The sequence below is a fragment of the Sturnira hondurensis genome, unplaced genomic scaffold (assembly GCF_014824575.4).
Source record: "Sturnira hondurensis isolate 20B ecotype Veracruz unplaced genomic scaffold, ASM1482457v3 Scaffold0006413, whole genome shotgun sequence".
Lineage (NCBI taxonomy): Eukaryota > Metazoa > Chordata > Mammalia > Chiroptera > Phyllostomidae > Sturnira > Sturnira hondurensis.
The window spans coordinates 1,807,830-1,832,563 of record NW_028079044.1 but is presented as its reverse complement, the minus strand read 5'-3'; the positions used below and the strand labels follow the sequence as shown (position 1 = coordinate 1,832,563).

General features: G+C 37.5%; 1 protein-coding gene across 29 annotated transcripts in view; it reads left to right on the top strand.

The window, feature by feature from the left end:
* NRXN1 (neurexin 1) overlaps nt 1–24,129 on the top strand; it is a 1,091,189-nt gene extending 1,067,060 nt beyond the window's left edge. For all 29 annotated transcript variants that reach the window (XM_037047882.1, XM_037047881.1, XM_037047879.1 and 26 more), the window contains one exon: nt 21,735–24,129. In XM_037047882.1, the coding sequence (XP_036903777.1) occupies nt 21,735–22,042 (308 nt within the window). In that variant the 3' untranslated portion in view covers nt 22,043–24,129. The remainder of the gene's footprint in view (nt 1–21,734) is intronic.
* The last annotated feature ends 605 nt before the right edge of the window (nt 24,130–24,734 follow it).

The following is a 24,734-nucleotide window of genomic DNA, read 5'->3' as shown; positions in this document are numbered from 1 at the left end:
AAGGTAATTTTGTGCAATATTTAAAATTGGGCTATTTATGTGAATATTCAAAAAATAAGATTAATTGACCCATAAGAGCCAACCATTGCTGTTAAAATGGGGAATTTTAAGCTGCAGCCAGAAACACAGCAGTAATGCGTGCTCCATTTCTGGAAACATCTAGAGCACCTCCTTAGTGCCAGGCCACAGTCAGTGCTGAGGGCACAGCTAATTGTTCAGGTGCAGGAAGAGGCTGCTGGGGTCGGGCACCGATGGGAGAGCTGGCTTTCAGTGTCTGACATGCAGCGGAGAAATCGTTTTTTCACCCTAAATTTAATTATCTAGGATATAAACAAAAATGAACACTGTATGGTCAAAATGAAAGTCATTTTAGACATCATTTGTACTGACTCTCCCCCTCTGTCGCTGAGAGCAGTAATGCCAAAACAAAAATTACAATGGGCAACGTTAAGGGAGGGAGGCCAGAACGCAACTCAAATGCAATGAAAAAAGAATAGGCTGGATAATTATAAGAACTGCATTGGACGGTTTATAGACTATCTTTTGGTGGCTAATCAGTACACCCAAAGTAAAAGTAAACCTTCTTTTTCTATATCTTCGTGACTGTAGGTACTTCTAATCAGAGCAAAGCTCCCTCAAGGTAGGCTCTAACCCTCCCACAGAAACCAGGAGACAGGGGGCAATCTTACTTGAAGGTTCAATTTCACAGGGACAGTCCCCAGGTCCTTGAGAAAAATTGCCCTGGGTTGTAACACTAGCAAGAGGCTTTTAAAAGTATTTACATATCAAAGGAGCAGAGAAGGAATTTGGAATTATGAGTTTTCTAAAGTGAATGCTCAGAGGAAAGGGAGGTCAGGGACCTAGAGGCAGGAAGAATCCTGTGTGAAGTTTAATCAAACTGTGGGAGTTTAAAGTCTTGGCCCTGAAGGTGATTCCACCTTTCCAGGCAACTGAACTGCCACACCCAATTCGTTTCTGCTAAGAGACAGTAGGAAACAAATTAATAAACAAGAGGTGTTCTTTTTGTTTTCAGAGCACAACAATTTGTATTTAACATGAACTCTTCTGACCTCTTGGTGATTTTGGAATTTTTGTAACAATATAATAGAATGGATCATTGTCACTTGTCAGAAAAACTCTTAAAAAGCACTTTTTAAGACCTGTGATATGCAACAGGAAATGTCAGTCTGGGCTGTGACTTTGGAGTAGAACTAGTTTGAAATCATAGTCTTCCCTGGTCTGTGGAAGATACTTAGCATCCTTGATACTCAATTTCCTCGCCTGTAGAATGAGTAGAAGGGTTGTGTCATACGGCTGAAGAAGATGCATGCAGAGTGCCTGGCATGTATGAAGGGTGTTAACTTATAATGTATGATAAAAGCAAATTGTGAGTAGAGGACCTTTAACTACTATCTTGGGTTTTGTGCCAGTGGCTGCATTGTTTTACTCTGTAGTGCCCCCCTCACAAGGCATCCAGATTTGATCTGAGGGAAACAGGAGCACGGGCCCTTTTAATTCCAGAGAATGGGCTCTATTCGAATGTCTTAACAGACAATAGGCCACTTAAAAGAGTTCCTTAGCAAACAGTGAGTTTACTGAGTTAGAGTACGCATTTGCTTGAAAATCTTCAAAAATACATGGCTACTAATACAGAACCTTCCTAATAAGTACCAGAAAACTCTGTTCAGTAATGAGTAAACAATACCTTTTTAGGCAGTCTACATGTGTTCAGCCTCTAAATACAACTTTTCACATCACAAGTCCTTATTAGAAAACACAGAAATACCATAGGAGCCTTTCAAAAGTGTGAGAGTTCCTCTTGAGCTCTGAAAGGAACAATGAAATGCGTTGTCCTGATTTCAAATGCCAACCAAAATTAGAGGCAGAAATGTGGTTAAAGGTTTAGAAAGACTATGAGGTAATTCTATTTCTTATGGAAACACGAAATCCAGGAAAGATGAAATCATATTTTCGTGTAATTTGTGCCAAATGCCTTATTTGATAATGAAACCGGTGTCCTGTGGCGCTTTCTTGACATTTTATTAATTGCATTCCCTCCGATGACAACAGAGGCAAGCCGGCATCGTTTGAATACCACCCTGCAGGGGGTGCTGCCTCCATGAAAAGCCAATATGTTTTCTTCATGGGCTTATGTGCTCCAGTGAGCAGCAAATGCAACATTAGGCTTTAGTCTACATGGCTCCTCTCATGTCATCTGGCCTACTTATTGAATCACTCTCATCAAGAAGCCTGAATTGGTGATAAAACAGGAAAGACAAGAATATGTTGGATTCCAAGTAAAGATGGCAGACTAGATAAAATGGCTGCTGTGTTTACCTCTTTCCATGACCATGCCATTGAGAACCCCCTGAAGAGGAGCTGAGCAGAAGTCCCATAACTGAGGATAGAAAGAAGCAGCCAGAGCTAGACTAGGAGGAAAAGCAGAAAGGGCTGGTCCTGCCCCCACGGAGTGCTATTAAGTGTCAAGAGGGATATCGAGGCTGCAGAGCTGCCCCTGAAGAGCAAGGCATCCCAGCACAACACTAGGCTCCTCAATCCAGGGCACGAATGCTGAGAAAAGGAGTGCCTATAACATTTGGCTATAAGAACCAGCAGCAACTGCATCTGAGTGAGAGAAGCCCAGGCATTCCTATTGTAGGTGAGGAGCCATGCATATCCTCACTCTCTCTGGGCATAGGGAACACAGCTCCAAAAGGGACACCTGGGGAGTAACTAAATTGACGAGCTTCAGGGTGAGGACTGTAAGGGCAGAGGTCAGGAAGCTCTCTCCTGGGACAGAAGTTCCGTCAGGTGCCATTGTTCCTTTGCTGAGCAATGCTACCACCTGGCCAGCAGAAGAAACAAATCTGAGCTCTCCATTGACCTGGCTAACATGGTTTGCCCCATCCTGGTAATTCCCTAGAGATCCTCCCCAGTCTAGTTTGAGCAACTTTTCCATACAAATATCCTGCCTGGTTCATGCTGTGGACTTTCCTAAAATCAATCAAAGGTCCACAGAACCCAAACAAGCAGCACTGGCCTTGGTGTGCCCTATACCTTTTGCTAAGTGAAACCAGTACCCCCACCACCCTCCAGCATGGGTCTCCACTTGCACTGTAACTCCCATCACTTAGCTCTAAGCTTGGCATAAGTTGCAGCTACTGTTGGCTTGGAAGTAGCTTCAACTAAGTGGCCACAAACCTGTCATGGTGGCAGCTGGCTTCAGCTCACATTGTGGTGTCCACCAAAGGTTCCAAAGCCAGGCACTAGTTGCATCTGGCCCGAGTTGCAACACCATGGCCTCTCTCAAGTACCTCCAAGCCCATGCAAACAGCAAACACCCACAGATCATTCTCACCAAGTGACCCCAAACTAAGCACAAGAACCAGCTAAACTTGCTCTGTCTCATAGTCCTTCCTAAGAGACACCAACACCAGAGCCCCACCCAACCAGATCACAAACGACATAGCCAAAAGGCAAAATTTGCCGGCACCAGAGTTTTGCTAAAGCAACTCCTGCTCTGTGAACTCAGCCCCTGCTCACGGTTCATCCACTGTAGTCATAGCCAATCCATATAGGCACTCAGCCTGAGGATCAGTCCTACTTACTAGTACATCAACAGTAATCGAGGCTCAATTACAATAGGAGGGCATGCACAACTCACACAAGGGACACTCCTGAAGCACCTGGCTCAAGTCACCGGGAAGACTGAGCCACTAGGCATTGCAGGACATCTGTGAAATAAGGCCACTGTGCCAAGGCTGGGAGATGTAGCAGATCTACTTAATGTAAAAAAGTCCACAGAAAGTCAGCCAAAATGAAGAGACAAAGAAACATGTCCCAAATGAAAGAATAGAACAAATCTCCAGAAAAAATAACTAAACAAAATGCAGACAAACAATTGACCTAACATAGAGTTCAAAACACTGCTTATAAGAATGGTCAATGATCATAGGGAAAGTTCAATGATAGATGAACTCAGGGAGAACCTCAGGAAAGAGAGAGAAACCATAAAAAGGAACCAGTCAGAAAACTACTGTAAACTACTGTATTCCACTATACAGAAGAATATGGTAGAGGAAATAGACGGGAGAGTCGATGAGCAGAAGACTGAATGAGTGATCTGGAACACAAGGTATTAGAAAATGCACAATTGGAACATCAAAAAGAAATTTAAAAAATGAGAATAGATTAAGAGCCCTCTGAGGCAATATCAGGTGTGCTGGTGTCCACATCATTAGNAACCTCAGGAAAGAGAGAGAAACCATAAAAAGGAACCAGTCAGAAAACTACTGTAAACTACTGTATTCTACTATACAGAAGAATATGGTAGAGGAAATAGATGGGAGAGTTGATGAGCAGAAGACTGAATGAGTGATCTGGAACACAAGGTATTAGAAAATGCACAATTGGAACATCAAAAAGAAATTTAAAAAATGAGAATAGATTAAGAGCCCTCTGAGGCAATATCAGGTGTGCTGGTGTCCACATCATTAGGTATCAGAAGGTAAAGAAACAAAGCGAGAGACTAAAAAGTTCCCTAACCTGGCAGAGGAAATAGATGTACAAATCAGGAAGCACAGAGTCCCAAATAAGATGAACCGATGAAGCCCACACAAAGATACATCATAATTAAAATGTCATAGGTTAATTAAAATGTCATGGGTTAAACACAAGGCAAAACCCTTTAAAGCAGTGATAGAAAAGCAGTTAGTTATGCACTAGGGACCTCCCATTAATTCATCAGCTGATTTCTCAACAGCAACTTTGCAGTTCAGAAGGGATTGTTACAAAATATTCCAAGTGATGAAAAGCAAAGAACTACAGCCATGGTTACTCTACCCAGCAAGACAATCATTTGACTATCATGCTATCATTTAGCATCTAAGGAGAGATAAAGAGCCTCCCAGACAAGATAAAACTGAAGGAGTCCATCATCACTAAACTAGTGTTATAAGAAATTTTAAAGGGCTTCTTTAAATAGAAAAGAATTGTTTAAAGTATGAATAAAAGTATATAAAAAACAAAGTAGTAAAAGCAGTGGATGAACCAACTTTTAAGCTAGTACAAAGGTTAAAAGGCAAAATTAGGAAGGTATGTGCAATTACAACAACAAATTTAGTGATAAACACAAAAGATGTAAAAGAATAATTACAAAAATCAAATGTGAAGGAGGTGAGTAAAAATCTGTGACTTTAGAATGCATTCAAAATTAAGCAACCATCAACTTAAAATATAATGCTCTAAACATAATTTAGTATACATGAAGAACACAGTAACCACAAAACAGAAATCTGTAAGAGATAAGAAATAAAGGAATCCAAACAGTGTACTACAAAAAGTCATAATATACAGAAGAGAACAAGATAATAAAGAACAGAGAACTCTAAAAGCAATCAGAAAACAATAAAATGGCAAAAACATACATAGCTCAAAAAACAAAAAAAAATCTCAAGTAAACAATTTAACATTAAACCAAAAGGAATTAGGAAAAGAAGAACAGTCAATGCCCAGAACAAATAGAATAAAGGGAAAAAATAAAGATCAAAGTGGAAATAAGTAAAATAGAATCTAAAAAAAATAGGAAAGGTCAATGAAACCAAGAGCTGTTTTTAAAAGATAAATAAAATTGATAAATGTTTAGATAGACTCATTAAGAAAAAAAAAAAGAAAGAGAGGGCCCAAATAAATGAAATCAGGAAAGAAAGAGGCAAGGTGGCTACAGCACCACAGAAAAACAAAGGACTATCAGTAAATACAATGAACAATCACATGCCAAAGTATTAACAACCTGTAAGAAACAGATCATTTTCTGCAAACATACAATCTTCCAATGCTGAATTAGGAAGACAGAGAAAATATGAACAAGTCAATAATCACTAATGAAATCAAATTAATAATCAAAAAAGTCCCAACAAACAAAAGCCCTAGACCGGATGGTTCTATAGGTGAACTTTATCACACATTCAGTGAAGAGTTAACACTTATCCTTCTCAAATTATTCCTAAAATTTGAAGAGGAGAGAAGGCTCCAAAATCATTTTATGAAGCATTACCTTGAACCCAAACCAGAAAAAGATACTACAAAAAAAAAAATCATAGGCCAATATCCCTGATGAACAGAGATGCAAAACTCCTCAATGAAATATTAGCAAACCAAATTCGGCAAGACATTTAAAAGCTCATACACCATAAACAAGTGGTATTTATTCCTGGGATACAAGCTTGATTCAATATGTGCAAGTGAATTAATCTGATACACCACATACACAAACTGAAGAATAAAAACCGTATGATCTTATCAATAGAAGCAGAAAAGCATTTGACAAAATCCACCATCTGTTTTGATAAAAACTCTCAGTTAGTGGGGATATGGAGAAATTATGTACCTCAACACAACTAACGCCATAGTTGACAAACCCACAGATGACATTGTACTCAATAGTGAGACACTGATTTTGTTTAAAATCAGGAGCGAGATAAGATTGTCTATGTTATAGTTTTAGTCAACATAGAATTGGAAGTCATAGCCACAGCAATCACATGGGGAAAAGAAATAAAAAGCACTCATCTGGAAAGGAATTGTTTGCAGGTGACATGATTCTATATAGAAAGAACCCTAAAGAATACATAAAAATTATTAAGACTAATCCATGAATGTATTTAAAGTAGCAGTATACAAGATTGATATTCAGAAGTCAGTTACATTTTTATGCACCAATAATGAATTATCAGAAAAAAATAGAAAAGGAATAAACTATCCAGTGGTAAATTTAACCAAGGAGGTAAAAGAACTGTAAAACACTGAACAAGAAATTAATGAAGACACATAAATGGGAGGCTATAACATGCTTATTGACAGGAAGAACTAACATTGTTAAAAAAAATCTATAATATCCCAGAGCAACCTGCAGATTTCATGCCATCCTTATCAAAATATCAATAGCATTTTTCCTGGAACTCTATCAAATAATCCTAAAATTCATATGAAATCACAAAAGACTCCAAATATTCAAAGTAATCTTGAGAAAGAAGAATAATGTTGGAGGTGTTATGCTACCTGATATCAAACTATACTACAAGGCTATAGAAATCAAGACAGCATGGTACTGGCATGAAAAACAGACCCTAGATTGAGTGAACAGAACAGAAGGCTCATAAATAACTCCATCCTTATTTAGTCAATCTATGACAAAGGAGGCAAGAATACACACAGGGGTGAAGACGGTCTCTTCAGTAAATTTTGTAGGGAATATTGGACAGACACATTAAAAAAATAAAACTGGACTACCTTCTTACATCAGATGCAACAATAAAGTCAGTATGGATTATAGACAAATGTCAGACCCCAAATCATAAAACTCCTAGAAGAAAATAGGCAGTTAACTCTTTGACCTCTCTCTTAGTGATATTCATCTGGATATGTCTCCTCTAGCAAGGAAAAAAATACATCAATTAAAAAGTTTTTCTCAGAGAAAAAAACTACCAACAAAGCTAAAAGACAACTTACTAAATGGGATGCATTCTCATTAATACAGTCAATCAAAGGATAATATCCAAAATCCATAAGGAATGCATATAACTTAACACCCACAAAATACAAGCAATCCAATTAAAAAATGGGCAGAGTACCTGAATAGACATCTCTCTAAAGAAGACACACTTATGGCCAACAGACATGCGATAAGATGCTCAACATTAGCAGTTATCGGGAAATGCAAATTAAAACCACATTAAGACACCACCTCCCACATGTCAGAATTGCTATCATCAGTATATTGACAAGCAGGTGTAGGTAAGGATGTGGAGAAAAGGAAACATCCATGCACAGGTTGGTGGGATTGTAAAATCGGTGCAGCCAATATGGAAAACAGTATGGAGTCTCCTCAACAAAATAAAAATAGAAGTACATCATGACCCAGCAATTCCACTTCTGCATATTTAACTGAAGAAATCCAAAACATTAGTTTGGAAAGATATAACCACCCCTATGTTCATTAAAGCATTATTTACAGTAGCCATATATGGAAGCAACCTAAGTGTCCATTGATAGAAAAAGCGATAAAGAAGAAGTGGTGCATATATACAATGGAATATGACTCAGCCATAGAAAAATGAAATCTTGCTATTTGAGACAACATGGATGGATCTAGAGGATATTATACTAAGTACAATAAATCAAAGAAAGACAAATACATGATTTCACTTATATGTGAAATCTAAAACACAAAAGAAATGAGCAAACAAAACAGAAACAAACTCATAAACACAGAGAACAAACTGATGGTTGCCAGATGGGAGGGGTGCTGGTAGGATGTAAAAAACATGAAGGAATTAAGTACAAATTGCCAGTTACAAAGTCAGTCACTGGGATATAAAGTACAGCATAGGGAATCTGTAGTCAATAATATTGTAATAACTCTGTACGGTGTCAAATAAATACTAGACATAGGAATAATCACTCCATAATATATAAATGTCTAATCACTACATTGTACACTTGAAACTAGGAATGTCAAATCTAGTTGAAAAATAAATAAGTGCCTAACAAGGAATACGTTATTAATTTGCCAGGTTTTAAAAAGGATGAAAGATGCCAGTATAGCCAGAAACTATCAATTAAACTAAAAAATATATAGAAAGAAAAGCACAATGTTGCCACATCTATGAGCACACACATTTGACATTTCATTTGAGCAAGCCTTGCAAGTGACGAGTGTCCGAGTGCCCGTTCCATCCCAGTCCCTCCACTTGCAGTGAAACTGGAAACAAAGCACTGAACCTCTGTGGGTGTGATTTTTTGCATCTGTAAAAGGGTGTGAATAACATTAAATACTCATGATGTCATTGCGGTGATAAAAGAGGCAGTGCTGTAGTGCACTTAATAATATAAATTAGCTTTTATTAGCAGTACCAGGAAGTTAACTGAGTAAACCATGTCACTATGATAATAAACCTGTATCTCTAAAGAAGGGGAAATGTTCGTAATTGGCCCTTCAGTATCTAGGAAGGTTTATAAAGTGTTTCTGGATGCTATCAGCATAAAACTTTTCTCAGTATCCACTCTGAAACTAGTGAGACGAGAGCAATGCTTCAGCTGGATACATTTAGCTTGCCAGGGTGGGGAAGAAGGTACATATCGTCTGCTATTCTTATTTTTGGAGGAGAAAATGTCCTACAGAGCTTTTGAGAGAAGGAATGATTAGCTTTCCTGCCTGTTCTCATAATCCACTTGCTCTTCCTCCTGAAACATTCAGGCGCACTCTGGGGTGCCTGCCTTCACTGGCCGTACCCGCCATCCAACCTCCCGCCACGAAAGACGGCTTGTCTTCCACATTTCCCGATTCTAGACTTGACGTGATTCCTTCTAATGGGCTCAGTGGGGAAGCTGTCTTAATCTTTCACCTCAGCTATTGCACTTTTGCCAGAAAAAAACTGTGGTCTTTTTCCCACAAAAGAAAATTGAGACAGCAATAGCTTCCTGACAGGAATATATAAATGATCACCCAAAGTGAGTAGACCCAGTTTTAAAGTCAGGAGAACGGTACACTGCCTCCTTACCCAGAATGACCTGGACTTGGTTGCTGAGCGGGAACCTGACTCAGGAGCATCCAGAGCAGGTAAAAAAAGGGGAGAAAAAGAATTGACCTAATGATTTTAGAAACAAACCCTAAAACCTAATCAGTAGTTATGATGTCCAAGATAATAAGCCTTGCTCTCTGTTATTAATAAAGAGTGGTCTTGGATGATTGATTTCATGAAACCTAACAACATAAAGTATCACAATAAAATTTTTAAAAGGAAGAAGTTTAACTCACTCCCACCATAGGTGCCAGAGAACATGATCCATGAAGACAGGAGGTTCTGAAGATCAACAGAAACCAGCTCTATACGCAGCATGACAATTGATGGTCTAAACCATATCCTGCAAAGTAAATGGCCATTTGCCACCTGAATGCACAGGGCCTCCATCCATGAAAAGGAAGTCCCTGAATCCAGTGACCCTGCAGAGATAATGTCCTTTGTGGTCACTGTCACAACAGACTGAGCCATGGTGTGCAGCACATACTGCAGAACTGTCTACTTGTTGGGACTTCTGCTGGTCCAATACCTTTTGTGTGGAAGACACAGGGAAAATAATCAGACCATTGCTGGCTTGACATAGCACTTTCACATTCATAGACCCAGCTTACAAAGACCCTGGGAGGTAAATGATGTGTCATCCTTGTGTTTCTAGTATACGTGCTGCTGAAGCGAGCACACCCCCCTGTGTGTCTGATGAAAGCATATTAGTGAAGGATAGTGAATTGCTATGGGTCACTCGGCAAGTTGGGTGCAGTGCCTAGAATAGAACCTCATGTCCGACGTGCCCCATACCACTCTGCCTTGCTTTCCTAAGATTGTGCAGGAATGTGAACTCATTGTACTGGAAAGGGAAGATAGATGGCAGCGGGTGCAGGGGAATGTGGCTTTCAATGATAGAACTGGGCAGGTGCTTAAAAAAGAGGCCTAAAGTGCTCAGTTCTGTAGGGAAGGATAAAATCAGGAATACTGATAAATGATTCTGAAAGTCGTAAATGCACACACAGTGAACGTATAAAGCTGTGACAGGCATGCTGAGTTCAAACTTTGGCCATGCCACTTATGAAGCCTGCATAACATAAGCTCTCGGAGACTCGTTTTCCTTTCCTATAAAGTAGTGATGATACCTACATCACACAGTTGTTACAAGACATACATAGATGATGTGTATAAAGTACACAGCACAGAGCCTGCCATCTAATAATAAATCAATAAAGGTAACAGTTGTTAAGTAAGTAAGAAAAGAAATGTAAGCCACACACTGAGTCAGAAGTCATAATAGCCATGTCCAGCATCAGGTAACAATCAAATCATGTGAAAATATATCTATTAAGGGTAAACCTGTGCCTTATTTGGGAGGAAGTTAAAAAAGAGGGTTTTGATAATTCAGCATATTCAAGTTAGCTCTGAGGTATTATGCAATCTTTCTTGGAGTTCTTCAAAAGTCTGACTTTACCTATAAATTAGGAAGAGGAACAAGAGGTCATTGCAGCTACTGCTGTCAGAGAATTGTAAGGAATGCTGCAATGTACATGTGCATGCGCACACACACACACACACTATTACTCTGGCTATAACCTTAATGCCACTTTTGTCTGCCTGTAAACCAGGTCCCTCCAAGATTCCTGGTTCCAGATTTGAGGATTCCTTGGAATTAATCCCCTAGATTTATGTGAAGATTGATTTGTTAACCTTTCTAAATGTAAAATTGTGAAATGCATTTTAAGAAAAGTGATTTCTTGGCGTATGTATTTCTGGGGATGTTACTCAGTGAGTTTCCAGGAAAAGAAGCTATTTTGCCATGGAGGGGCTTAGTGGAGTAGAGATGAGTAATAGAGAGTGCCATCTACATTTCAAAATATCACTCTTCTCGCATTTTCTGAAATGTAATACATTTTGATGAAAAACACAGACAGACTTTCCAAGCTCCCTAACTTTAAAACAGATTTTCTCAATTATTGCCTATATGGGTTTTCTTCTGCTTGACAATTTTGGAAAGTTTGGCCTGACGGATGGGGCCCTTTTCAACTCCATCACTCTGAGTGCAGCAGGAATAAAGAGTACCCTAGGAACTCCTGCAACCACTCTGCTGAATTTGAGCAAAGACTTCCAAGTCAGCTCTCCACTACCTGTGGTGTTGTGAGTGTCAGATGATGTGATGGACACAGGCACCCAAATTAGTCAAACTGAAGACTGCTCACTTGGCTGACTCAAACTGTAAAAAAAGGGGAACTATTTCCATTTGCAACAAAGTGGCTGGATCTTGAGATTATCATGCTAAGTGAAATAAGTCAGACAAAGGACAAGAACCATATGATTTCACTCATATGTGGGATATGAAACAGAAAGCAACAAACAAACCAAAGAAACAAACTCATAGACACAGACAACAGTATGATGGTTACAGGCGGAGAGGGGAAAGAGGATAAAGGGGATCAAATATAGGGCGACAGAAGGTGACTTTTGGTGGTGAGCACACAACACAATATACAGATGTTATAGTATAGAATTGTACACCTGAAACTTGTACAATGTTACTAGGCAATAAATTGAGTTAAAAAGTCACGGAGTCAGTGTGATTAAGCACATAATACTTGGAGGAGACATGGGGAAATAAATGAAGACACGTTATTTGCATGGAGGCACAGTCATTCTAATTCTGCTAAGCACAGGAAAAGTGATTTCTAGTTTAATCAATTAATACTACATTAACTTTCTTTTACTGAAGGTATTATAGATGGCAAAAGTTTGGAAAATATTGAGGCCAAAATATTTTATGAAGAAATATGCAATGCTGCTGCCAGTGTTTGGCCCAGTGGCTTATTACCCTTACTAACACTTTGAAATCAAAGGTCTTTCACACTTTCTTAGTGGTTACATCTACCCAAGTCTATTCCTGAAAATGTATAAACTTACACAAATCTCTTACTCTAATCAGTTAGAGAACCTACATTTTGCAGTTAGTGTGTTCAATCTCCATTAGCTATTGAAAGGTGAGAGAAACGGTAGAAAGACAAATAGTTTTGGGAAAACTCCCAAAGACTAGCACTCTAGTCTGAAAGCCAGGAAACAACCCAATAGAAATAAAACAGAAGTCTTCTTGATTCTGTTCTCACCAGCTTCAGGCCATTCTAGCTAATGTCTTCCTATGTTAGAAATCGTCAGTGGCCTTTCAGTACCCACTAGAAGTCCTCCATCAGCCTTCTTTAAGTGTCCTCCCAGATACCTGCTACTCACAGAGCGCTTTACTTTCTAAAGCACACCCCCATTATTATCTCTCTTACTACCCAATGTTTATGCCTTCTTCTGTTATTGAATTTTTTGCATTTAAGTCATTGGCCTTATATTTTCTGTTTTATTTTCAGGATACTGTTTTTATATTTTTAAATGTTTATTTTATTGTTACATAAAATTTAGGAGTCATAGAGCACTCTAATTTAAAATATCTCTTTTGAATCAGTAATTATAATCTCTTAATAATTTCTTTTAAATTTGAGTCTATTGTGGTAACATTGGTTAATAAGATTATATGGGTGTAGCCCTGACTGGTGGACTGAGCACCAAACTGTGAACCAAAGAATTATGGGTTCGACTCCCAGTCAGGGCACATGCCTGGGTTGCAGGCTAGGTCCCCAGCAGGGAGCACATGAGAGGCAACCACCCACTGATGTTTCTCTCCCCCTCTTTCTTCTTCCCTTTCCCTCTCTCTAAAACTTAATAAACAAATTTTTTAAAAAAGATGATGTGGTTATCAAGTGTACATTTCTATGCTATAGAATCTGTATATCGCCTTGTGTGCCCACCACACAAAGTGAAATCTTCTTTCTTTACCATGTATTTGACCCTCTTTACCCTTTAACGCCCCCTTCACTGTAGCCATCCTACTATAGTCTATGAGTTTTTGTTTGTTGTTCTCCATTGCTCGTTGGCTGCTTTCCCACATATGAGTGAAATCTGATGGTATAAATTTTAAGAAAACAGAACCCATGGCTGTGTTAGTTACCTTGGTCTTCTCAATTATCTTGTATGTTCTCTGGTAAATTGTTAATATTTGTTGAAAACTTTTAATTATGTTTTCTGTGTAATTCTATGTTTTTTATTGTCTCTAATTTCTCTACATGATTCTTGCCGTATCTCTCTTTCTCTTATTATATTTCAAGGTTCTGAGGGCAGCTGTCACGTGCATTGGGTCATCTACTTCACCTCCAACACCTTGTACAGTCCCTGGAACATAATCATTGCTTATTATGTGTCTGTTAACCAAAGGGGTGAAGATTCTTACAGAACATTTTGTAGAAGACAGGGCATTTAAGCTAGGTCTTGAAGAATAACTAGTATGCAGCCAGGCAGGAGGAGAGAGGCCATATGAGCCAACCATAAAGGTAGAAGCATAACTAATACATGAGGAGACTGTGGACAACAGTAAAATTATCATTGTGACTCTTGTAAAAATCATTTCTCAAGCACAGTTGTCTCCATTTCCCCTCCTCTACTCACTGCAACTTTCTTTGAGAAAATTGGAAGACAAATCTGAGCAGGTAGCTGTGGACAGACTAGAAAGGACCCAGGAGCCATATGAGTAGTAAAGGCTTACTGATTTCCAAGTTCTTTCTGAATCTCCAATTCATCAGAAGGGCTGAGATGTATCAGATATGTCCTCTTTCAAGCCTTTGTCTGACCTACAGGAGGGAGCTTTGGAATGTTCAGGGCAGGGGTGGAGTTGGCGGGCAGGGAGGGATCTGACAGCATTCATCACTTCTCAGAAAACTGCAGTGTGCATCAAAACTAGTGCATGCCATGTAAATCATCGCCTACCTGCTTTCTTGCAACTGTGGTATTTAAACGTGTGTTCTTGCGCATGACACCAGCATAGTTTCTTCTGACCCACGTTGCACTGAAGCAAAAGTGGACAAAAATATAATGAACTTTATTTTTTGGAGATGGGGGCGGGGGCGGGGAGGAGAGAAACTGTGCTAATCTCAATTCACAAACACACCGGGAGCCTACATTTCCAATTTTCTTTTCACAGTATTAATAAAACTGGATACTGGAAAAGTCACATCTTTCCCCATAAATCTGAAACCACTTTCGAGGCTAGCCTAGAATTATAATAACTGCCACATCTATTAAAACACAGTACAGAGCTCTGGTCTAATGAGACCATTTTAAGCAGCTCCTGTTCTTATGTGGGATGGAGACAGAAATTTAAAATTGATCATTTTTAATTTAATCGATGATAAAAACCAGAAAGTTTGGTTAAAGAGTCTTAGTAAGAAAAAATTCAATAAATGCATCTTGCTAGTGGTGCTTAAAAAGGATTGTATAAAAACGGATATCTAACAATTCTAGGTAGCAAAACGACACATATATGTTGGTTATTATGACATTTTTGATCTCTTATATAACTTCCTGATATGAACTATATAGCTCATGTCCATTTGTTTATTATTGGTATATTTTATTCTTTATTATGTCTTAAGATTGAAAGTCTCCTTGAACTCTTTTTCCTTCAAGCTCAAAACCTGGGTTTTCTTTGTCATCAGTATATAGTGAAACTCTTGCTTCATCCTTGATGTGACAAGGTCATGGTCGATGACGTACCTATACACTAACAGTCTATGTTGAAGAAATAAAACCAACAATAAAAATTGCCTGGAAACTATAGTCTCGCCTTACAAAGCTAACTTTGGAAAACAACATAAATATAACAAGATTACAGTGAAAGAACAGCTCATCCAAGTATACAAAATAGTTTCATAAAAATGACAATTTGAGTGATAAAAAGAGCATCTGTTGGCATGGTTATTGCCTTGGCAAACTCATCAGCGGAACTATAAGGTCCCACAGTCATCCACCAAACCCTCATTATATGTGACAGAATTTAGGACTTAGAGCATCATTCATTGTGCAGTGTTACAAAAACCTAAACCAAGAGCAATTATATTTTTAATAACAATATTTGATTGCTGTGTTTCCCATCTCAGAATGAATAACCAAAGGGTGCCAAATGCTTCCCATTGAGAAGTGAAACCTCTTTGGAGAAATTCATTAATATTCAAAAAATTTCCTTTCATAATACGTAGTTATTTTAGAACTTCAGCTGTGAATCATTTTGCTAAGTAAAGGCAGACTTTATACTCTACTTTGGCATTCACTGAGTTTACGACTAGATGACGATCAGTGACAAATCGATAAATACAGGCTTAGTCACTTCATGATACAAAGCTGGCCCAAAGCTTAATCACTTAATGTGCTCCTCAGATCTCCATCTGCATAATACATTTTTACTTAATATCATTTGTTTTGATAAAGCATATAATTTTATTCTATAAGCAAATTTAGGAAGTTCAAATTTAAAGTAAAGCATGCCAATATAAAACACAAAGACTGTGTTCTGGTGAAACAGTCACTCACAGTAAGACATTTTTTTTTCACAGTAAGGACTATTTTTCATTATGCTTTGAAATTAGGAAGTTGGCAGTAAATCTTGTTACCCCTTGAACACCGTGTTGAGGAATGCAGTTGTGCCAGAGGCAAAGAGTGCTGACCCCTGCTGGCCTGGCCTTCATTTGCCTGAGCGTAGGCAGGGACACACTGTGCTGAGAGCCGCCTTCAAGGAAAAGTGACGAGTTGGGAGAGAGTCACACAGGAGAGGTAAAGAGAAAGACAGGATGGAGTTAGAGGAAGAAGAGGAAGGAGTGGAGAGTTGATGATCACAGAGGACCAGAGGAGTGGGGGAGAAATGAGACCTGCCAAAAATAGTTCTCTGTACTACAACCTAATGTGTCTCTTAAACATGTTTGTACCATGGTGTTTCTTAACTGGACCTGAATTAGATTCTATTTGGGGAAATGGAGCTCTTTCACAGACGCAGTGCCAGGGATTGTCAAAAATAAAGCAAGAACGTACATCAGCACAATTTCTCTTTCTGTCATGGTAGTTTAAAATATCTATTTCAGCAAATTTAAGGATGCTAACATTTTAAATATTGTACTTTTACTTTTTTAGTGTTAGTGTAAAGCATAAAATACATTTATTATTATTTTTTATATGGTAAAGTAGTGGGATATGTCTTTTGCAAATACTGTACATTTCCATCATAAATGATCTAACATGAATAAACTGGCTTCAGGGTACAGTGTGGAAGTGTGTTGAGAACTATGCTAACACTGGAAAGGCAATGCCTTCGTAGGTCATCACAATATTAATTAGACAATGAAAGACAAGTAAATTCAGAGAACGAGTATAAAGGATTCTTAATAAATCTGGGCCAAAGCAGACCATGTGAAAAACTTTGAGAGACAATCAGATCTGGCCAAGTATTTGAAAGAGAGAGAGACAAAGACAGAGAGACAGAATTAAAGGCCATTTTCCATCTGTCCTTTAAGATAACACTACTTGTGCACGAGTCCTNACATCAGCCCAATTTCTCTTTCTGTCATGGTAGTTTAAAATATCTATTTCAGCAAATTTAAGGATGCTAATATTTTAAATATTGTACTTTTAATTTTTTTAGTGTAAAGCATAAAATACATTTATTATTATTTTTTATATGGTAAAGTAGCGGGGTATGTCTTTTGCAAATACTGTGCATTTCCACCATAAATGATCTAACATGAATAAACTGGCTTGAGGGTACAGTGTGGAAGTGTGTTGAGAACTATGCTAACACTGGAAAGGCAATGCCTTCGTAGGTCATCACAATATTAATTAGACAATGAAAGACAAGTAAATTCAGAGAACGAGTATAAAGGATTCTTAATAAATCTGGGCCAAAGCAGACCATGTGAAAAACTTTGAGAGACAATCAGATCTGGCCAAGTATTTGAAAGAGAGAGAGACAAAGACAGAGAGACAGAATTAAAGGCCATTTTCCATCTGTCCTTTAAGATAACACTACTTGTGCACGAGTCCTGGGAATATTTCCATAGCCATTTGGCTGAAAAGTGGCTTATGTGAAAGAGATCAAATCCCTGGTGACAGTTCTTTGTCCTTGCAAGTACAATGAATAGCTCCTGGCTCATGTAGGCAAAAATCAAATCTTTATATTGCTATTGAGGGTGTGTATGTGTGTGTGTGTGTGTGTGTGTGTGCGCGCACGCGCGTGCACTTTGCCCACATGTGAAAGACCTAGCAGTGTCCACGCCATTCCGGTGGGCTCTGAGGGGACATGATGTCAGGCACCTTTCAGTAAAATGGAGATTGAATTACATGGGAAACCTTTAATAAGTAAAATCTTCTGTTGTTACAGTGTTCACATAAATTATAGGTAATTTCATGATTCAGTGTATGACTAGAATTATTGAAATAGAAAGTATAAATGGAACTAAATGTTTAGGATATTTTATTTGCTCTTTTTTTTTTGCTAGTACTCTACCCTCTAATTAAAATACGTGTTACCACTGCAGTCGAATACTTGCCCACTTGCCTATGTCCAATCACACCAAGCAATACGTCCCTGCTTCATTTGTTTGGTGCCCACCATCGGTCCTGTTGAAGCTTTCTACTGACCTGGGCTCTGTTAGCCTCTGAGCCCGATAAAATGAATTGGCTTCCTATGAATCAGTCAATGTTGGGCCATTCAAGGATTTGTTGTTAATTTTTATGTATTCCATTCTGTTAGCTCCCCTCCTTTATCTTTTACCTGTTTTTCAAGTGTTCTCATGACCTGTTGGGACAGAGATAGGGTGTTGGAGTGAAAGTAAATTGCAGTTTTTTTATTCATTTTTGGGCAATGTGAGGGAAAAAATGTAGATTGCATTATTTAAAATATCTTAATTTAGTTTATCATAGAGTTTAAAGGGAAGGCAAAATTCAAAAGTCCGCGACATTTAAGAATTGGTTATGGATTTCTCTAATTAAATTCATTTTTTACATCTTCAAAAATGGTTAAAAGATGACTATATCTTTCTTCTGTAAAATTTTAACCAAATTGTATAAAAAGGCATTTAGCTTTTTTAGCCATTTATACTATTTTCTACATTTAAATTAATATAAAACTTTCCCAAATAGTTTTTAGTGATCATCAAAATAAACCACTAATGACAGTCAGTAAGTGAAGCCACATTTATAATTCATGAGTATATGTACATTTCTCTAGCCTTTTTTTGCACATCACAGAGAAATGTCCCATTAACACTTTAGTGGGCTTCCAGTCCTTTATTTATTATTATTAATACTCCTGATCTTAGCACAAAAGAAAAATATCACTTAGCCTTTAAATTTGAAGCACAAACAGAAAAAAGTTATTAAGTAATGAACTATATATGGAAGCAACTGCATACTCCAAACAGGTCTATATAAATACCTGTGGTGAGCCCTGGCTGGTGTCCCTCAGTGGACTGAGTATGGGCCTGCAAACCAAAGGGTTGCTGGTTCGAGTCCCAGTTAGGGCACAGGCTTGGGTTGTAGGCAAGGTGCCTAGTGGGGAACACACGAGAGGCAACCACACATTGATGTTTCTCTTCCTCTTTCTCCCTTCCCCTCTCTTTGAAAGTAAATAAATAAAATCTTTAAAAAATAAAGACTTGTGTTGATTAATTTTTAATGTTAATTAGGGGGAAAAAGGATAAAATCTTTCTTCATTGAGTTCTGAATTTACTTGGTAGGTTATATAAAGAACATATTTAGAATCTTTGTGTACATATGGCTTACAAAGCTATTTTTAGGCCAGCATGTGACTTAATAAGCATTTTGTCTGGAGCTGCAAAAAATACAGGTTTTTTTTTAAACATGAGGACTTTATCAAATAACCATAAAGCAAAAATGAATCATTTGTGACTTTTTTTTTGGTCTTTGCTATCATTCTAGTTTTAACATCAAATAGTTGGTGTGCTATTTATACTGTTGTTGTGAAAATAGAAGTATTTAAGCAGATAAAAATATTAAAATTATTGAATAATATAGTTTATTTATGATACTAATCCCCAACTGGGGGAAATGTACATGTATATCCTTGGTATAGAATGTTTAAGCCCAGCATGTCATTAAAACTTTCAAGTCTAACTATCACAAGCTCTATGAATAGTATTTTATCTCCATTCTCCCCATTGCATTCTGACAGATAGACAAAGTGAGCTCATTGTGAAAATGTGTTTAAAACAAAAGCACCCCACATGGTGGGGGGAAAAGATTTAGGTAACATTTAAGTAAAAATGTCTTTTTCAGCTATTATTACACTGTGGTAAAAGAATACTCCACAAAATAAGCAGGTAGAATGTTGCCATTTAGTGAAAGTGGGAAGCTGAGCTAATTGCCAGACTTTGGCCAAGATTACTGTATTTAAAAGAGAGGGTGGTCAGGCAGTGACAGAGTTCCTAGAGCAGGTTCTGTTCTTCAGAGAAAATTAATTTCCTGTCATCAAATGCTGTGGATTATCATCTTTGTCTTTGTCTGCCTTGGTCACAGAAGCAATGCCAAGGCTCTTTATTCAGCAACACTGCCTGGTCTTCTGTGAAACATGCACTGACATAATCAGCACAGAAAGATTTCACCTGCTGTATTTTGTAGCTCAGAACACAGCATATTGCTGCTTTAAAACGGAAAGCGATCACTTTGTAAGTAACTGTTATTTGCAAGACCTTATTTGGAGAAGGAAAAAAAAATAACAGCAAGAAACCCACATGTAGACAGAAGTCTTGGTGATGCTAGAAAATGAAATTATAAAGCAGTGTAGAGTTACCGTTGGTAAATAATTCCCAGTCATAGAAACTTTTGTAGGAATATTTGAAACTAATTCCTAAATGATGTTTCATAGTAGTGAAATAAAAGCACAATCTTAGTCTTCTTGAATTGTTCAGTTTCTGATGGGAGTATACATACACAAACAATCCCCCATATACATTCATGCCTATATAGACGATGTAGTTAAAATCAGGAGATTATCTAAATTCATAATTTAAATAATTCAGCTTAATTTACAAAGAAATAAAATTTCGAAAAATTGATCCATTGCATCTGCAAAGTGATCTTTTTCTGTAAGACAAGGGAAAGGATGGAGATCCAAAGAAAGACAGAAAACAAAGTCGATAAAGAAAAATGACCTTAGGTCAGAGAGAAATGGGATACAATCTTACCTCTCTATAGCTGCTATTCTTTTAAATGCTTTAAAAATAATTTAAGTGTATTATGTAGAGAAAAAGTGCCACCCTTCACCTCCTCTGATCTAGAAGCTAAATCCCAAGACGTTTCTCCCTGTCTATAGTCATTCTCAGTTCCAGAAGACATTAAAGCACCCTGTAGTCCATTTCTTGTTCCAAAGGAAGAGCTTTCTTACTCTTTAGACTCTGGAAAGATTGAACGAGGGTTTTTCCAGCTGAATAAAAGTGGGCTAGCCAATCCTTTACTTAGCATTCTCTATTAGGTACTGAAGTTTGTGCTCAAAACCGATCTCAGTACTCTATAAAACTGGGGAAAATATTTTCTTATTTTATCCTCCCAAATTTAGTTTTGGTGGTCATTCAACTGCTACCAACAAATGAATAACAAACATACATAATACTTATGTAGACAAATAAACCTCTAACAAAAAAGGAATTAGTTGACTTTTAGTTTGTCAAGATATGACTAAAATCACACTTTTACAACCATGCAGTTAGATTAGTCAAAATGTCTGGATTATCTCATTGTTCAATATGATATTTAATACTGTACGAGGCAAGATGATCACATAAGTAATCCTAAATTTAGCTACCCTGATTTAGAGTCTAGAGTTAGCTCTGCCTTCTTCTACTTTAACATCATTTTGATTCTTCAATTGATACCCTCTAATGTTATAATGTAGGGTCATTATGATTTTATTTTCCATTTTGGGTTTATAGTTTCTTACCTAACACATTAACATGGCCCTTTAGAGGTACATGGAGCATGTTTGGGGTTGAACTTACCAGACCTTGTTTATGAAATTGATCTATGAGAAAGAAAATATGGCAACCGATCACTGGCCAAGTGCTTTGATTCATAGTGTCCAGTTTTTAGGGACCACCAAGCACAGGGATCCTACACCCAACAGCAGGATACGTTTCCTAAGGCAGTAGATGCTGTTCTATTAGGTGTGGAAATAGATGGTAAATGTCAATATACGTCTCGAGCATTCAGTGAACTTGATAATCACTTTGTGTTTTGTTTTGTTTTTTCTCATCCTCTTTCCTATAGCCAACCCAACCCGAGCAGGGGGAAGAGAGCCATACCCAGGCTCAGCAGAAGTGATTCGGGAGTCCAGCAGCACCACGGGCATGGTGGTGGGCATAGTAGCCGCTGCCGCCCTGTGCATCCTCATTCTCCTCTATGCCATGTACAAGTACAGGAACCGGGATGAAGGCTCATACCACGTGGACGAGAGTCGAAACTACATCAGTAACTCAGCACAGTCCAATGGGGCTGTTGTAAAGGAGAAACAACCCAGCAGTGCGAAAAGCGCCAACAAAAATAAGAAAAACAAGGATAAAGAGTATTACGTCTGATTCCAAGATCTTAAGAGGACCCTTGTATAGAAATAGTCTTCATTTTATCTGAGACATAATATAAACTTATTTACTTTCCTTTTTATGAAGCACATACAAAAGAAGACAGGGAATGCAATCAGGAAGGAAAGACTGTTTTTAAAAAATAAAAACAAGTATCTCATGCTCTTGTTTCTCCAAAAAAGAAAAAAAAAAGCAGGGGCCAATAAATTCCCTAACATCCACAGTGTTTTCATTTACTCTGCCTGTCTTTATGTTGCTGGAACATTTCTAAAAGACAGTGATGACCGCACGCATTCATAAAGCAAAGGAGTATTACAACATCAAGGCACAACACAAAAACAACACAAAACACCACACACACAAAAAAGAAGCTACCTATGATCCTGGATTTAGCCAAAGTGCTAGCGCTTTCCTGACAAGTCAGATAGTCCTATGGCCAGAGAAGACTGTGTCATTTTGAGTGACTCGACCTGCAAATCTGTAAGAGTTCGCTGCCTGGCGCGCGTGGAGCAGTGGTTGGAACTTGCATTCAAAACAGAGTGCTGGCTTTTTTGAAGACTTGTGTAGGAACACGTTCAAAAAGCCCCTTTCTGATTGTGAGGGAAAAAATAGTATGGAGGCCTTATTTTCAAAACAATGTGAAATATAAGGCACATTTTCACACTAAAATTTCAAAACAAAAACAAGAGGGCATAGATGCAATCACTGGGAAATTTTCATGCACGCTTAATATGTTATTACATATGTTTATATAAAATCCATCTCTGTGTGCTTTCTGGACTGTGGTAAGTGACGTTTTATAGCCTGTTGTATAGAAAATGCAAAATATATCTCTGCTCTTCAGCCATTTTTGGTAAATTCAATGTTATAAGTGTTGCTAAGTATAGGGAGTTTTATGACGTCAGAGCAACAATTATTTCAGGGTTTTTTTTCCCCCATCATAATAAATTGCCACAGTTACTTAATTTTTTAAAATAAAGTTACAATGTAGTGTTTATTCTAAGAAAGATATGTATGAATGTATATAAAAAGATTCAGCTACATTTTTTCTTACATGTACAGCCTTCATTCTGTTACAATTAAGTTTTCGTATTTGTATGAAAGGTGTGAATTAGAAGGTAAAATATATACATATGTATCTTATAATCTTCCCCCCCAAAATGCATTGCTCACATACATTCCCTATTCACAACCACAGACACACACACACAAACCCAGAGTAGTCCATCAGATGTGATGAAAGACTAAACATATATATACTAACAAATATTTACCAACAAATTGAAAAGCAGGAAGAGAGATACATGGTTGTGCCAAGGTATTGACGTCAAATGGAGTGATCTTCATCAAGAGCATATGCTCCCAAGAAATTCCTGGAATATTTTCCCTAATGAAATGGAACCTTTTCTTGTCAAACAATATCAGTGATACCTTGCTACATGAATATGAACCATTATGTGGGGAGGTTACAGAGCAAAATTAGTTGCTATACATCTTAACCCTGGTTGCTGCGATTGAAAACTTTGTTTCCAATAAAATTATATTTTTTCTCTGAATCTCATGTGCATGATAAACACTTTGGAAAGTAAACACTTTCTCAGCTAAGAAAGTATTTTCAGTAATTTTTGATTCTGTATTACTGTCCTTTTAAAAACCATTATCTATTTGTTGATTACTGACTATATTTTAACTTTTGTGGTTTTGCATATGTACCATTAAATGTTCTAATTTAACACACATTAAATAGTAGGAAAGTATAGATTATACACTTGTTTTGCATATTGTTTCAATGATGTTCATAGCAATAAATTATCAACATGAGAAGGTAATGCAAAGGAAATGCATTACCAGATTGAGGCCTCAGTATAAATTTCTTGCATTACTTCAACATCTCCTAAAATGATACTAGATTTCATAGAAGAGAATACCTTTACAATTAGCTTTAATCAGCAGAGGCAAAAAAATGCAAAACATCTTTTGTAATACTTTAGTTGATTAAAAAATAAAGCCAAGAAGCGGCCTGGATTTCAGACATACAGCGCCTTAGAAACACATACAATTCATAGCGAATCACCACTCTCTATGGTTGCCAAGAAATTGTTGTATATGAAAAGTTTTAAAGGCTTTTCATGACCTAGAAAGTAGCAGTATAAAACTAAAATTTCATCTCCATTACTTGTGTTTTAAATTTTTAAAAAAATTTACTCGGTTAATAAATTCATGTCTTTCTTCCCCTCTTCTCATTCAGTCTTACTCAGGGAAAGCCAGTGAAATAAGAAGGTAAATATAAAACCACTAATTTACATCTCAAGGTTATACAAATAAATAGCTGCTTTTCCATTTGATCTACGCAACTTTACCTAGTTTCCATCTGGAAAGATTCTAAAACGGATAGAAAATAATGGCATTGTAAAGCAGTATATCTATGAAGTATGTTGTCTGGGACTAATTTCAATGTTTCTTTCCAACATAGACTTTAAAATTTCATGTAATGATGCAATCTAATATTGTCAGTAAAAATATTGCTAATGTTATTGGCCTACACAAAATCTAGCAATTTTTTTCTTCTTTCTTTTAAAATGGAGAAGAAAAAGAGGAACCTGAGCTAGGGAGAGAAAAAGACATGAATAAAACCCCAAATATCTTCATACCAAAAGTGTCAGGGTTCCATGCACAGTTTGCAATTAAT